This window comes from Buceros rhinoceros, unplaced genomic scaffold (assembly GCF_000710305.1).
Source record: "Buceros rhinoceros silvestris isolate BGI_N320 unplaced genomic scaffold, ASM71030v1 scaffold7435, whole genome shotgun sequence".
Lineage (NCBI taxonomy): Eukaryota > Metazoa > Chordata > Aves > Bucerotiformes > Bucerotidae > Buceros > Buceros rhinoceros.
In genome coordinates this window covers 93,436-107,810 of record NW_010412254.1, presented here as the reverse complement: position 1 = coordinate 107,810, position 14,375 = coordinate 93,436, and the positions used below count along the sequence as shown (strand labels likewise).

The 14,375-nt window shown below is 43.2% G+C and overlaps 1 protein-coding gene across 2 annotated transcripts in view; it reads right to left on the bottom strand.

Annotated features, from left to right (window-relative positions):
* Positions 1-470: 470 nt before the first annotated feature.
* GPM6B (glycoprotein M6B) overlaps positions 471-14,375 on the bottom strand; it is a 30,597-nt gene continuing 16,692 nt past the window's right edge. The window contains exons 3-8 of one of the 2 annotated variants that reach the window (XM_010136320.1): positions 12,661-12,847; positions 8,973-9,129; positions 5,648-5,819; positions 3,661-3,734; positions 3,286-3,351; positions 471-906 (exon numbers count right to left, since the gene is read on the bottom strand). In XM_010136320.1, coding sequence (XP_010134622.1) covers positions 757-906; positions 3,286-3,351; positions 3,661-3,734; positions 5,648-5,819; positions 8,973-9,129; positions 12,661-12,847 — 806 coding nt within the window. In that variant the 3' untranslated portion in view covers positions 471-756. Of the gene's footprint in view, positions 907-2,301; positions 2,571-3,285; positions 3,352-3,660; positions 3,735-5,647; positions 5,820-8,972; positions 9,130-12,660; positions 12,848-14,375 lie in introns of those variants that run through there. The other variant, XM_010136321.1, reaches the window with a different exon arrangement.

Sequence of the window (14,375 nt, the reverse complement as noted above, 5' to 3'; positions counted from 1 at the left end):
ACTTAAAATGTAGGATAATGGTCTCCTGCCACTATATAAATGCTAAGACATTTATAGAAAATAAATATTAAGGCAAAGCTGACATTTATTTTCAAAGAAGGGGATCATTATCCAGATCCAGGGATCTACATTCCATTAAATAGTTAATAAAAAGATTAAAACTCGGGCCGTCTGCTCAACACTGACGTAAGCACAGGGGCGTGACTGCTTCATCATAAAAAAGTGTGGCACAAAAGCAGAGTCTCACTGTTCCTCTGGCCCATTGGAAACAGCGTTTGAAGGTGGCCCTGCTGCAACTGTGCTGTCACATAAGCACGAGCTGTCAGAAATCCTGGCCGGCCACAGTTTCATTTGGTTTACAGACTGAGATACTAAATCGCATGTTGTACACGTGCCTTTGCCTAAGGTCTGTACGGAGGTCTGCTGCCTGCTGGTTTGGAGCACCTGCCACGGCTTCCTGCAGGACCTCATGCTGGAGAATGTGTCAAATACTAAATAGCGGAGTCTCAAAGGAGAATAATTTGGTCGCTTATTGTGAAGTGTTGCCTTTTAAAATGCCTGGAATAAACCCTCCATTCTCTGTTGGAAAGGATGGAAGATTACCCAGTCCCTATGAATGTGTTCCAGGAGCTGGAAGGTGAAGCTTTTGCACTTCTCTCTAAACTTGTTTGGTAGACACACACCTGTACTGCAGAGCAGCTATTTGTTGATTTGTCAGAGCTACAGAATTCTTCTGCTGAATTAACTGGCAAACATTTATGTGTAAGAATTGAGTTGCTCTTTTGACCGGGACTGGATATCCTGAAGCTCCTGCTCTTCTTTTGCTTTGATATCTTGGTAGGCCTGCATTTTGCTGGCATCCTTTAAGTAGGCCCAGTTAGAAGACAGTATCATGAGGAAGTGGATCTGGAAGAGAAGGGTGAGCATGATGGCTAGTGAGCATGTCAAGAGGCAAAGCAAGCTGCTAGTTAGATTAATAGACGCCCTTTCAAGTAATGACCAAAAAAAAAACCAAAACAACCAAAAAACAACGTTATTCTACGTTAATAAGCATTCTGTTATTAAAACAAGCACAGAGGCTATTTTCAAAGATCTCTACAACTTGGCATGCTAATATTTCAGTTGGTTATTCACAATTTAGAGAACGTTAGTGTAACAGTGGTAAAATGAGCTACAGAGTTGTATGGCTCAAATAAAATGCAGAATGGGGGGAAGCAAGAAAAAAAGTTGTGTGTGGCAATATATGTAGTCTGTGAACTACGAGGTGCTCAGAAGACCCGCTCTCTCAGGTTGTGGAGGTTGCGCATATCCAAGCCCAGCTCCTGGTAATTCTTTTCCCCCAACAAGCAGATGAGAATTCCACCCTCCCCCTGGAAAAAGCCTGAAACTGTAAACAGTTTTATTTACGTGAACAAGGCTACATTAACATAGTGAAAACTTAAACAACAAACCGTGAGTCCAAAACTAAGCAAAAGCATGCAGTTTGGGGGTTAAGAAGTCTTAATTGTGTATTTTTAGAACTACATTTTAAACTTCCATTGTCCAACCTCAGGTGAAGAGTTTTCTATCACATGTAGCAACTGGTTCTTTATTATTATTATTATTATTAATAGTATCATGTGGATTTTTCCTAGGTTGTGCATTCATCTCTTCCCAACTTCTTCCCACCATACTTCGTGCAAAAAACCTACATCTGGAAACAGCGATTCACTTCTCCTTGTTTTTTAAATCCCAGCAGTGTCAAAAGGTCTCTGTGACCTGCGCATGGTTTTGCTTCCCGTGCAGTCGTGCTTACAGCTTGGAGATCTGGCTACTGAGAAATCAGTTACTAAAGTGCAAGTGTACGAGAACAGAAGCTACTCACACGCTGTTTCTTACTAGTTCGGGGTCCAAAAGAAAGAATGTGATTGTTTCACGCAGAGCTAATAGAAGGAAATACTTCCTTCCCGAGAAAGCGTGGTTTGGCAATTACTTTAAAATGAAGTAAAAGAAAATAAGCAACTTCATCCCCTGTGCACAGGAAACGCAAGCCAAGTAATTCATAACGCCTGGGCTTCTGATTTCTGCCAGAGGGCACTGGCACTACTTTACTATCGCTTGCCTTTTGTATCATGTGCATTTTGTATGCTCGGGGAGAGGGGGATGCGTTTGGTGTTCAGGATGAAGAATAAATTAATAATTCTGACCCTGAACTGTTCCAGTATTGGTTTTAGAGATGACTGTTGGAAATGGAAACGTCCCATCCTCAGGAGGATGACGTATTAACACCCCTACAGTAACTGAATCCTCTCGACATTAAAAAATAGCCAGATCTCATCCACATCATAGTTCATGTACAAGAAGTCATTTTATTAATCTGAAGAGCTAAATGATGCTTACTGAAGCTATTTACAATTACTGTAACACAATTCAGAAAGCTAGACTTTTAGCCTAGGGTGTCAGTGGTATTTCAGGCTACGCAATGCAGCTCTTTACTGGGCTTATACAAATTAGAATTTAGTGCAGCAATCTTCCCGACTCTTAAACTTCAAAACAGCATAGTTATATGTGGTAGCCATCATGTAGATCAGCTGGTGGAAGAGAACAAAATACAGGAGAGTAAGATACAACAAGGCGACGGCTCAAGCCCACTTGGGCAACTGTCGATACTTTTACAAACAGACGTTACTCTAAGCTTCTCCCAGGGTGAAGATGCAAGGTCAGTAACTCGCCGTTTATCCGGAGAGGACCACCTGCCTACACCTACAGACCTACGGCTATGTCCTCAACAAACAGCGAGTATAACCCCCGGATTTGGCCAACAGGAGGTTAGAAGCTGGCAGCTAGAGGAAGCGTAAAGATCTATGAAGCAAGTCATCTTGTTCACGTCCCTTTTCCCAACTGCTACCTGTAATTGGCACTGCAGAGCTGGCCTGGTCAAACTGCCTGGCTCCAGACAGAAAAACCCGAGAGGTTACAAGTGATTGATCAAATAAACTACAAAGGTGGAAAAAAAAATAGTGGACATAAAAACAGAAATAGTGGGTAGAAGCAGGATTTTCAAAGGACATGCAAAGAATTTTCTCCAAAGGATGGGGGAGGTGGGTTAAGATGACTTCTTAAAGTAAAAGTTTGGGACTTGCTGACTGGTCATGACCAAACCATAGCAGCAAATAATGGCGATTACAGCTCATCCTCCTTAATGTCTAGTACCACTGTTTTCAAGATAAACAAAATCTCATCTTAAAGCATCTTAAGCCTGAAAGGAACACAATAGACAATAAAACAAGAAGAAATGCTACCCACCAGTGCTATGACAGTGGCACCAGCTCCAGCACAAGCCACAATGAACAGGTGGTAAGACATGTAGAACTAGAGAAAAAAACAGGTTAAAAACAGTGAAGCAATGGAGGATAGTATAAAACGCACTTCAACTGTTCTAGAGAGTAAGGATAACAAAACCATCTTTGCAGCAAGGTATTTAAAGCTTTAGGAAGTAAAAGTGTTCTGAAATAATTTTCATTTTCTGGATGACCTAACACAGAACAATTTCAGTGCTGCGTTTAAACCAATCTACCACTACCGGTATTAGTTTTCTCTAAAAAAGTTGATCGAGTTATTTATTACACAGTACCCAAGTGCCTTGGAGGTAAAAGCCTCGCACAGGTTACACATTTGTACCTCATTCGTGTTGCAGATGTTCTCCAAAATCGGGCCACAGGCTTTGCCAGGTACAGAATTCCAAGGGATAATACCTGAAATACCACAGCGAAATAAACCACTAGTATTAGCAATCAACAGACGCTTTCTGTTCCTCTCTCATCTTTTCCACCCACTTGCCAGTTGTGTTCCCATTCTGGGCATCCACACGTTGACCACTAGGAGCTTTGAGTTGGCAGGAGGAATTAAAACAACTCACTCAAGTTGAGCTTTCTCCCTATACCGAGGCTTCCTGCCAAGGCATGTTCTCAGATGTGGTTTTCCCATATGGCAGCCAAATGGTTGGTTGGGTTTCTGCACTTCGGGTCCTGCCTACTCCCCCGCTCAGCGCTGAAAGGGGTAATCTGCATCTCGGAGGTACTTGGCACCTTTCAGGATAGCGCTGCCTTACAAGATGAAGTTCTGCTTGAACAAGTAACTGCTGGAGAAGAGTGTGAATATGGAGCTAGAGAGAAGATTTAGAGAAGGATTTTTTTCTGTTTTAGTTCCAGTAGGTAAGAAACCACTAAGTGGATCTGCTACAAGAAAATTCAGTCTGCCATACCTCACGTACTCCCAACTACTTCTCTTACGTGACTGAAAATCTGAAAAGTTGACAGGATCTAAAAGGTTTAAATAACATCAAGTTTTAGGCCTGTAACAGATGTAAAGCTGAAGCAAAAGCCATCTGAAACAGAAGAAAACCAGTTTGTCTCCCCCATGTAACTTGCATTTCAAACGCAGCTGGCTGGACTTGGCAACTCTGTCAGGGGCAGGTCACTGAAATTACCTCAGGACAGCATAGCTTTCAAAAAGATTTTACAGGGTTTACTTCAAAGCCATCTTCTTCTCTGCAACTTGATCCTTTTAGCTACCACTTCCAGCCAAAAACGTGTGGACGGTTCAGTGACACAAGTTGCCTGTGAAGGAGGTGCCCCCTCTCCTCACTCATTGAAACCCAAATGGTGTTACTGATCAGAGGAACAGCACGGCCCCACTTGTACAGCTGCGAAACAACCAGGAGAAGCAGGAAGGCGGGAGTAGCACATCATCTCACTACACTCCCAGGCTTTGCTGCGGAAGAGAACATCTTCCCAGCCTCTTGCTGTCAGCTGCTGAAATAGGATGCCAACATTTAAGTGATTCAGGACTTCTTGATTTTAAAATCAGTGTATCTCATCTTCTCCTACTGGACTTACAGCCCAGATAGGAAAGCAAAACCAAGCTTTCTTACTTTTTCAACTCTGAATCCGTTTTCTCAGCTTCAAATGACTCAGTCTAAAGAAAGAAACATTCCTAGAAAATGTCAGCTAAAATGAAGGTGAGAGTAACAGTGACAAAAGCTTTTCTACACAAGGGAAGCTGAAAAGATTAACTTCAGGAAGAACTCACCTTAAGGAATGTACTACTTGAAAAGCCAGAACCTACTTAAAGCTCTTGTCCGTCCACCCTGCCACCCGCCCCGCCCCCACCTGCCCCCTCTTGGATTTCTGTGTTATCAGAACCGAGTATTAATTCATTAATAGTTAAGGCAGGCTCTTGATTGCAGGTTTTTGGTCTGAAAGTACTTCTTCGAGCGAAGTTCAGGTGTTAACTTCATATTCAAACGTAAAACAGCTTTCTGAAAGGGCACAATATATGCATATGGGTCCAAACCCCAGAATCTAGTTATCGACTTCTCAGCGCTGTTTCTAAGCAGTTTATTTTGAGGCTGATCTATTTTTAAACCTAATATTGTAGTATTGGAAACCGCTAGGAAACCATTTTAGATAAATGACTTGGCAGTTCAGTTAAATTGATTGCATCTGGAAAGAGATCAGTGTGATCTGAATTAATTAGAAAAGTAACAGTACATTCAGAGATAGAAGACGCTTTTGCACTTGGTGCTTTTGATAAGGCTGGGACAAAAACTACTGAAGACAGACCAAGAAGAAAGGATAAAGCATTTAATCAGGATTAAAGTAAGTACCGTATTGCCTGATATCCACACAGATCTGGTCCCCTGGAACTGTCACATTTGCCTGAGGAGATTTGATGACTTCGCAAGTTGACCATATGTTGTAGAACATGAAGACAGGCACAGCAGAGAAGCCAAAGACCCCCAGCCAGGCCACTCCAAGCACATAGGTGAGGAAAACAAACTGGGCAGAGATAACACAGAGCACTTTACAATTATTCTTTGAAAAGAGTACTTGAATTTTCCTTAAAAATGCTTCAAAATAATCTCTAAGCATGCTTTCAGGAATCAAGTAATAAAACATTTCATTTCCAAGAACAAATGACATCAGTATTCTCGTTGCTTACAAATACTTTGGTATTTTAAGTACTACTGAGAATGTAATTCAGACATTTCCTTTTTCATCAGCCTGCTTGAGTAAACAGCTTGCCCTCCTGAAAGAGCAGTCCATTAATTTCTCAAAATTCTCAGCTAAGTGAGGATGCTGGTTGTAGGCTAAAACCAATAAAATTCCAACAGAAATCAATTGAGGGAGGTTTTTTTTAATTAACTCTAACATACCTGCATTTCTATACAACTTGCGAATCAAGAGTGAATCGATGTTCACGGAACTCTCCCTGATTTATTGAAATCAATTTTGAATGTAACATTTGAAAATTCCTATTTTTGAAAACATACCATGACTGTTACAGCAGATCAGAAAGACTCAATTGATCTAATACATATTGCCAAGAAGAAAATTAGTTACTTCACCTTAGAGAATCATGGATTTTCCACTGAAAATTGCTGGTTTGGGTTTGCTCTTTTTAAAAAAAAATATAAACCAAAACTATTACATGTATTTTCTTTGGTAAGATTACAAGGTATGGCACTCATTGCTTTGGAAATCTCCAGCTTCCCTTTCCCACTGGATCTCTTCCCTTTTCCCTCTTCTTCCAAGTTTTACGGTTAAACAGTAGCTCTGGCATCAGCTCCTAGCTCCCTCCTCCCGGTGAGACCAGGATTTGGATCTACTTGGAAAGCGGGGGAACGCTGTTCCATCTTGTGTTTCCTTCTCACTGTTATTTAACTGGAGGTGGACTGGAACGGCTTTACTTCCAGTAAAGCACTGGAAGTGCTTTTTTTCTCTCACTTGAAACTTGTGTGCCAAGCAAGAACAGCAAGGATGGGAAAGGCTCCGAGGGGGGCGGTTGTCTCAGCCTGACCCAGAACTGACGGACTGAACTAATGGTGCAGTGGTGGAAGTCTGCATCCTCACAGGTGTCTGTCCAGACACACTGAACAACACTCCACACGCTACAGCAAAGGTTGAGCACGTGGTTAGGTTTCACAGTCAACAAAGGTGGCGTGTGTGGGGTGGGGGAAGTGCCTTCAAAACTAAGGTCCTCAGAGAGGCAACTGGCCTTTAACTCACAACAACTGAACTGAAATAGCCTGTTCCGTGTTAGATAGCGCCATACACCAGGCCTGTATGTTTCATGTGAGAATTGGGAATCCTCTCTTTGGATTTTGGTAACAACCAACTGGACCATTTCAAAGGACTTCTGTAGATACACTATACATAAAATGTGGGTTTGCATACGTGTACGTCAAAGTGTGCACAAGAGGAAGTGCCTAAAGCCTATAAACTCCTAAAATAGCTAGGAAAAATAAAACACTCTCACGTTTAATGCAGTAACTGTGGGAAATGGCTATTCTGCAGCCAACAACAAATAACAACAGCCAACACCACTAACTTAGGAGAGCTGGAAGTCTGCCTTCCGTAATAACTTTATGCAAGATGGAAGGGATTGCCTTTCAGGAGCTGGCTTGGTAATGTAATGGAGGAAGAGGCAAAACTAAAAATCGCTCGTAGTCCATACCCAGCAGCAGCCTCTTATCTGTTAAGATATTATAGCAAACCTTGTTCTAACCCAGGTGTTTTAAGCAGCTCCGCCACTACACAGCAGCATACAGGTATTTTTACACCATGACTGTCACCACTGACGTGTCTTACCAAAACTTCAAGCCATTAGTCAGCTCCTGAATTCTTTCTTTCATTGTATGGGCAAATATGGAACCAAGTTTTTCTGTCATTACTTCCATGTGTCACACTGGTATCTGTAAAAGGAGCTGACAATCATGTGCCTGCAACTACTCAACTGCACATTGTCTGCACTAATGAGATGCACATTTGTGTATGTTTCTACTGCATTTTGGATCTTTGGAAAACACTGTTTTAGATCTAATTTTGCTCCTCAGTGAAGATCATTCTTGCTAGAAAAAGAGTAAGCAAAAAGCTGCTTAACTGGAAAACGACTGGATGTCTTATTATTTTTATTAGCTCCTGAAAAACCCAATAAGCATCTGACAACACAGTGGAAAATTGTTAACCCTCTTGGAAATAAACTTGCATCTCTTTTGTATTTAACCAGCTGAAAGTACATATTTTTAAAGTACGGGATATAGACTGTATATTAAAATGCAACAATCGCATCAAAAGCCTCTTCTCTTTTCACCCACACTTTCCCGTGGGCGATCTGTCATACTGCTTAGCTTCCTCCATAACTACAAGCTTTGAATTCAGATTTTCAGAAATAGCTTTGAAATCCTGTCTCAGAAACATAGTTGTTTCTGTTCTTGCAGAGTGCACCCTGGGGGGCAACGTGGGTGAGAATCTGAAGTTTTATTTTTAGTTAAACTTTGTTTAAAATTTTGTTCTAATAGAGAAGTATACGGAAGGGAAGGCAGCTTATAACTTTAAGGCTTTAAGTGTTTCAGCCTTGCAGAAAGATTCACTACAAAGTATCTGTATGCCTCCTGCCATCTGCAGAAGCGAGACAGCAACACTCAATTCAAGTGCAAAGATGTTGCAATGCTTCATTCATTACCATTCGTCTGAAGGATCCAGACATCCTCAAGCAGAATTGACTAGGGAAGTCAGAGGCAACACAGTTTGTTATTTAAACAGCTCTGCAAACCACAGCCATTTTACAGCTGGCCCTTAGGCATCACTAGTGTGCTCCATCTTTAAGAGCACAAATTTCATTCTGCCTTGCACCGCGTGTTTTAAAATTCACATTCTCCATCAACTCAGTTTAGACCAGTGGGTTCAGCTTTACGGCAGGGGAGGCCATGGCAGCACCTCGACAGTCTGTCTGCAGAACCTGGATGTGACAGAGCATCCTCAAAGTTCAAAGACAGACCAGCAACAGGGATTGACTCTGACCACCCAGGAGATGTTAAAAAAAACAAAGGCGGCAGCAATATATTACTATTCAAAAACACAGGAGTCAAAAATGAGCCCCACAGGTTTTAGCAAGTGAAGACTATGGCTCCCATTTCTGCTGCCACTCACCATTCCACTGATGCAGCGGCCACAAGCTGTCGTTTTGAACTCTCCATGCAGCTCCTTCACAGCACTTGTTGTATAAAAACCTTCTGCCAAGAGGATTATTCCATATAAGAAGAAAAATGATGCAATGCCATAAATTACATACTGCATTAGCTGTATTCTAAAACGGAAAAGAAAAAAAGATACAATTAGATTCCAGTCCTATAAAAACCAAGTCAGTCCTCCCAAAACATAATAGGAATGCGGTAACTCCTTTAGTTCAAGGCTCCTTATTGCATTTTAAGCAAGCAGGCTGCAGGAGAGCACCAGGACAACCGCCCCACTTCTACAGGTAAGCAGCACTGGTGTGCATTAGTCTTGCATCTGCTCAAGCAAGCCCTGTCTGTGCTGCAGTTCTTACACTGACTGGTATTAGTCACCAGCCGGAAGCCACAGTTTCATGTCTCCGCTACAAGCACTCCCCTCAGATATTATTTGAGAAAGTTCTTGACTCGTTGAAACCCACCACCTGCAATGACACTCTTAAAATATTTTTACTCTGGCTAGAATAGGTAAATGCAAAGAATAATTTCTAAATATTATCAGATTTGATACCTGAAGCTAATTGTTTTGGAGGACCACAATGCCAGATCTTCCATACAACACTTCTTCTGGTCCTCAAAAGGCATAACTTCATTATTAGCACAACTCCTCCAGAACTCATGCCTTTTTAAAAGTAATTTGATTGTTGGGATGGTTATTTTGGATGAAGCTGCTTAGAATAGAGAGGTTAATTTTATACATCCATACTCCCAGTTTTCTAAGGATAAATGTATTTCTCCTCCGATGTTTTTTTAAAAAATTCTTATCACTCTCCAATAAGCAGCTGCTAGCATAGATCTCCAAAAAATATCTGCATGCTTTGGCTTCATTTAAAGAAAATTGATGACTACCATTTACATAGTTAAATGTTATCCAGGCGGATAGCATATCCCTTGTACCAAAATAGGATACTGCTCATTTAAAATTATATGTGGGAAGTGTTATGTTTGTTTTCCAAACCGATTAAAAATAACAGGATAAATTTGTTGCACCTGTGCTGTAAAGCATGAAAAAATTAAGTCAGGATTTGAGAGAGTATAGAGGAATTCATTTCCCCATCATTAGCAGTCTAGGAGAGACTCAGTGCATTTTACCAGACATTAGTAACATGAAACTCGGTTTAAAAAAAAAAAAAAAAAAAAAAAAAAAAAAAAAAAAAAAAAAAAAAATCTATTCCAAAGGGGGCCTTACCTGCAAGTTTTTCATTTATTTTATGACTCCGTGGCCTTAAGGTATTTGCCCCTTTCTAGTACCTCTTCTCCCCTGTCTTTCTCGTTAGGCCTCCACAGAGTCTGAGACCTCAGCTGCTCTGGTAGGAATTATGCATCTCCCCAGCTGCTGATGCTGACTTGACAAGAAACATTGTCAACAGTTCTGCAAAATTTAAATATTGCTGCCTGTTACGGCTGCATTTGCAATTTTCTCTACAAGTTTCTCTTTCAAACGAAGACTGATAAAAGAACAGTGTTTGTTGTTACGTAGCTGCTGAAGAAGAGCTGCTTACAGTTTCTTGCTCAACTTTGTGGCTAACTGCAGGGTCCTCATGGCTCATGCACTGGAGCTGGGGACGAAGTACCCAGTTGCAACCAGGTTGTGAGGGTGGGCAGTGCAGGGTGGGGGACTCTGGAGGGGTGCAGCGCCAGAGACATGTGGCAGGTCTAGGCACAGAGGGTCCTGCTAGAGGAGGAAGCCCTGAAACAGTGCTGCAGGACTGACATCAGTGATCCCTGGGGGTGGGAGGGGGTCAGTTGTGCATGCTAACTGGCAGGTCTATGTCCACAAGCATATAAAGGGAGTCAATGATAAAAGAAAAGGAAAAAAAGAAGAATGAAGTGCATCGTGTTGGACCCTTATACCAAAATCTTCAAATATAGTTCTAAAAGCTGGGTCCTAGGGGCAGGTAAGCAAAATGCTGCCTTGTTCACTGCCAGCGCAATGCCCATAAGCACGCACCACAGGGACCCCCTCTTCACAGCCCATGTGGCCTCCACAGTAACCCCTCCCAGAGCTCGCACATGGCTTTTGGCAGGTTTCAGCTGCCCTTCCTCCTTCCTCTCTCTGCCCCCCTGCACCCGGACGGACACGTCTCCAGGGGTTGGCTGTGCGCTGTGCCTGTGGCTGGTGCTGGCCAGTGGTAAGCAGCAGGCAAGAGGTCGAACGCAGACCTGGTCAGCGTCCCGACATTAGGGCGCAGTCATCGTGAATCACAACTTGCACGTATTCCTCACTGCTGCCAGACAAAAGCCTTTTCAAAGCCTGGCGGTGCAGCTGGAGGGGCTGTGTAAGGCCCAGCATGTTCAAACCACAGTTCCAGCGCCTGGGACCCGCGTGTCCCTCAGTGTCAAGGGGAACGAGAGGCTCACGCCAGCGAGGCTGGGTGCTGAGGGTGGGGGTCCTGATGCAAGCCTCCAGCCCTTCCTCTGCTTTCACAGAGAAGCCTTGGGAACACAAAAGCCCGAATATTTCACTGGGGGTTATTTCCAAAGGCTATGGTTGCAGAGACAAATATTTAAGCTCTTTCCAGTCTTTCCTCTCTCCTTTTTGTACATTTGTACAATACCTCTCATTTGTACAATGCCGGTCCACCTTCTTCTGAGGGAGGATAGACAGCGCAACGCTTCCCTGTTATTCCTGTCATCCCTTCAAACTTCATGTCATCACCAAACACTAAACCTAGCCTCTTTCAAATTAAAATAATTTCCCCTTGTTCTGTCACTACAAGCTCTGGTGAAAAGCATTTCTCCCTCTTTCCAACAGGCCCCTTTCAAGTGCTGAAAGGCCACAATAAGGTCTCCCCAGAGCCTTCTCTTCTCTGGGCTGAACAACCCCAGCTCTCTCAGCCTGTCCTCAGAGCAGAGGCGTTCCAGCCCTTTGATCATTCCTGTGTCTCTCCTCTGGACACACACCATCAGGTCCATGTCTTTCCTGTGCTGAGGACTCCAGAGCTGGACACAGCACTCCAGGTGAGGTCTCACCAGAGTGGAGCAGAAGGGGCGAATCACCTCCCTTGACCTGCTGGCCACGCTTCTTTTGATGCAGCCCAGGACACTGTTGGCTTTTTAAGCTGTGAGTGCACATCGCTGCCTCACATCCCATTTTTCATTTATTAATATCCCCAAGTCCTCTGCAAAGAGTCCTCTGCTCTCAATCCATTCACCCCCCAGCCTGCACTGATACCTGGGATTGCCCCAACCCATATGCAGGACTTTGCACTTGGCCTTGTTGAACCTCATGAGGTTTGCACGGGCCCTCCCCTCAAGGCTGCCAAGGTCCCTCTGGATGGCACCCTGCCCCTCAAGCAAACTACCTGCACCACACAGCTTGGTGTCATCTGCAGCCCTCATGAGGGTGCACTTGGTCCCACTGTCTACGGCCCTGATGAAGATATTAAATAGCACTTGTCCTAATATAAACAGGTTACGCAGGATACACACTCTGGTTCTTTGTGCATGAACACCAAAAATAAACCAAAACCATAACCAAACCATTGAGTGCTGATGAACAAACAAGCAACCTCATACTCAGGGATGGAGACCGAGGTTTGAATCCATCTCTACTCATTTAGCGCAAGGGTGTGATGAGGAACAATGGAAATGGGAGGCATACTTACACTTCACTCAGCAAAGCATGGTCACTGGCAGTCGTGGAGAAGTGCTGCTCAAGGATAGACACAGTTCCTGTGAGTGCCACATGGCCGCAGCCACAAAACAACGCTACCCCCGAGAAGCAGAGAATGGTTGCCACGAGCGAAGCATATGGCACTCCTCCTAGGCACTTAATGCAACATTCAAAGCAACCTAAGCAGAAGAGAGAAAGCAAAAGAAATGTTATGAGCAAAAAGCAAATTATGAGGAAAAGAATATCCGTCCTCCACTTGGTAAAAGCCACAGGGACTAAAAAGCCCAGGTATTGACATGCTAAGCAAAAATCTATAGGTGATGCAAGACAGCATCACCCTCTAAAGCAGTGACCTACAGATCTGTTGGTATGGAGTCAGAGCCCAGAAAGTGGGCTGAGTGCTCCTGTCTTTATAGGATCAAGAGATCGATGAGACAGCCTATGAAATGGAAAAAGAAAAAAAACCACTTGTCTGAGGTGATCCACTGTGATTCAGCTGTGTGTACATGTGTGTACATGTGTACGTGCTCACCATGTTTCAGCATTACTAATGGCAGGAGCACCAGCACCACTCGGGAGGCCAGAGAACGAAATACTCAAGACAACGAAGCCTTTCGGGAAAAGTAAGAGATACTTTGCACTTTCATTGGAAGCGGAACACCTTTAGGTCTGCAAAACCTAACTACTCTACAGTCTCCCATGGCTCCTGAGTATCTTTTTGTACAAATCCATACGAGGTTATAGGGATACAGATAACAACAGAAAAATGGTAAATAGCAAAATGTTTCTGTTTTGACAATTGAACGGGGCCCAAAGAGTAGCAGTTCTTATCAAGAGCAGTGAGATGAAGCTGTATTACATGGACAATATATTTCTAGCTTTACAGGATACACTGGATTTACAGTGATCCCTGAATACAGTTTGCCGTAGCATAATCATAATTTTAATGAAATGTATCACTTAAGCAGTCACAGAACACCACCCCCCATCACCCCCCAGAACCGCTGTTCTACACACACTGTAATAAGGAGGTTGCAGCTGAATTTCCAGGTTCCTCCCAGCCACGCGGCCTGAAAACCCATCTGCTTGCAGAGCTGCGAAATGTAAATCGGAAACAGACACAGCTTTTAACTGCGCTATAATGGTAATGGCAATCCATACCAATTCATTACTTCAGGCTGATGGCATTAAGCTGTCTCCATTAACGTGCATTTCATACAACTGCGCAAAACACAAGCCATTAAGACAACGCTTAATGGAGCGACCAGCGTTGCACACTGCAGGAACAGCCGCTGCTTCTATGGCAAGGTGCTAAACGGACAAAGCAGGGAGATGGCTGGTAAGTACGTATATCACATCACATCTTCCCACCTCAAAAATTCCTCAAAAAGATCAGCAAGCCTCCATCCATCACACAAGGCAAGTTTATTTTTATCCCACTCCCTTTCCCAGTAATGAATGAGTTGCAGAGCAGGCACTGCCATGAACCACTGGGGAATAATATGCGTCTGATAATTGAAAGCTTTCCCATTTCATAACCGGGAAACTCTTCTTTTACAGAGTCACTAGCAAACTAGTCAGGCTGAAACAGCTATCACCACTGAAATGACTTATGAAACACCACTTCACTAACTGCAAACAAGACCTAATTGTACAGAAACAAGCCTGGGAAGCTTTTACAGTCAAGTCCACAGCTGGAGTCCACTC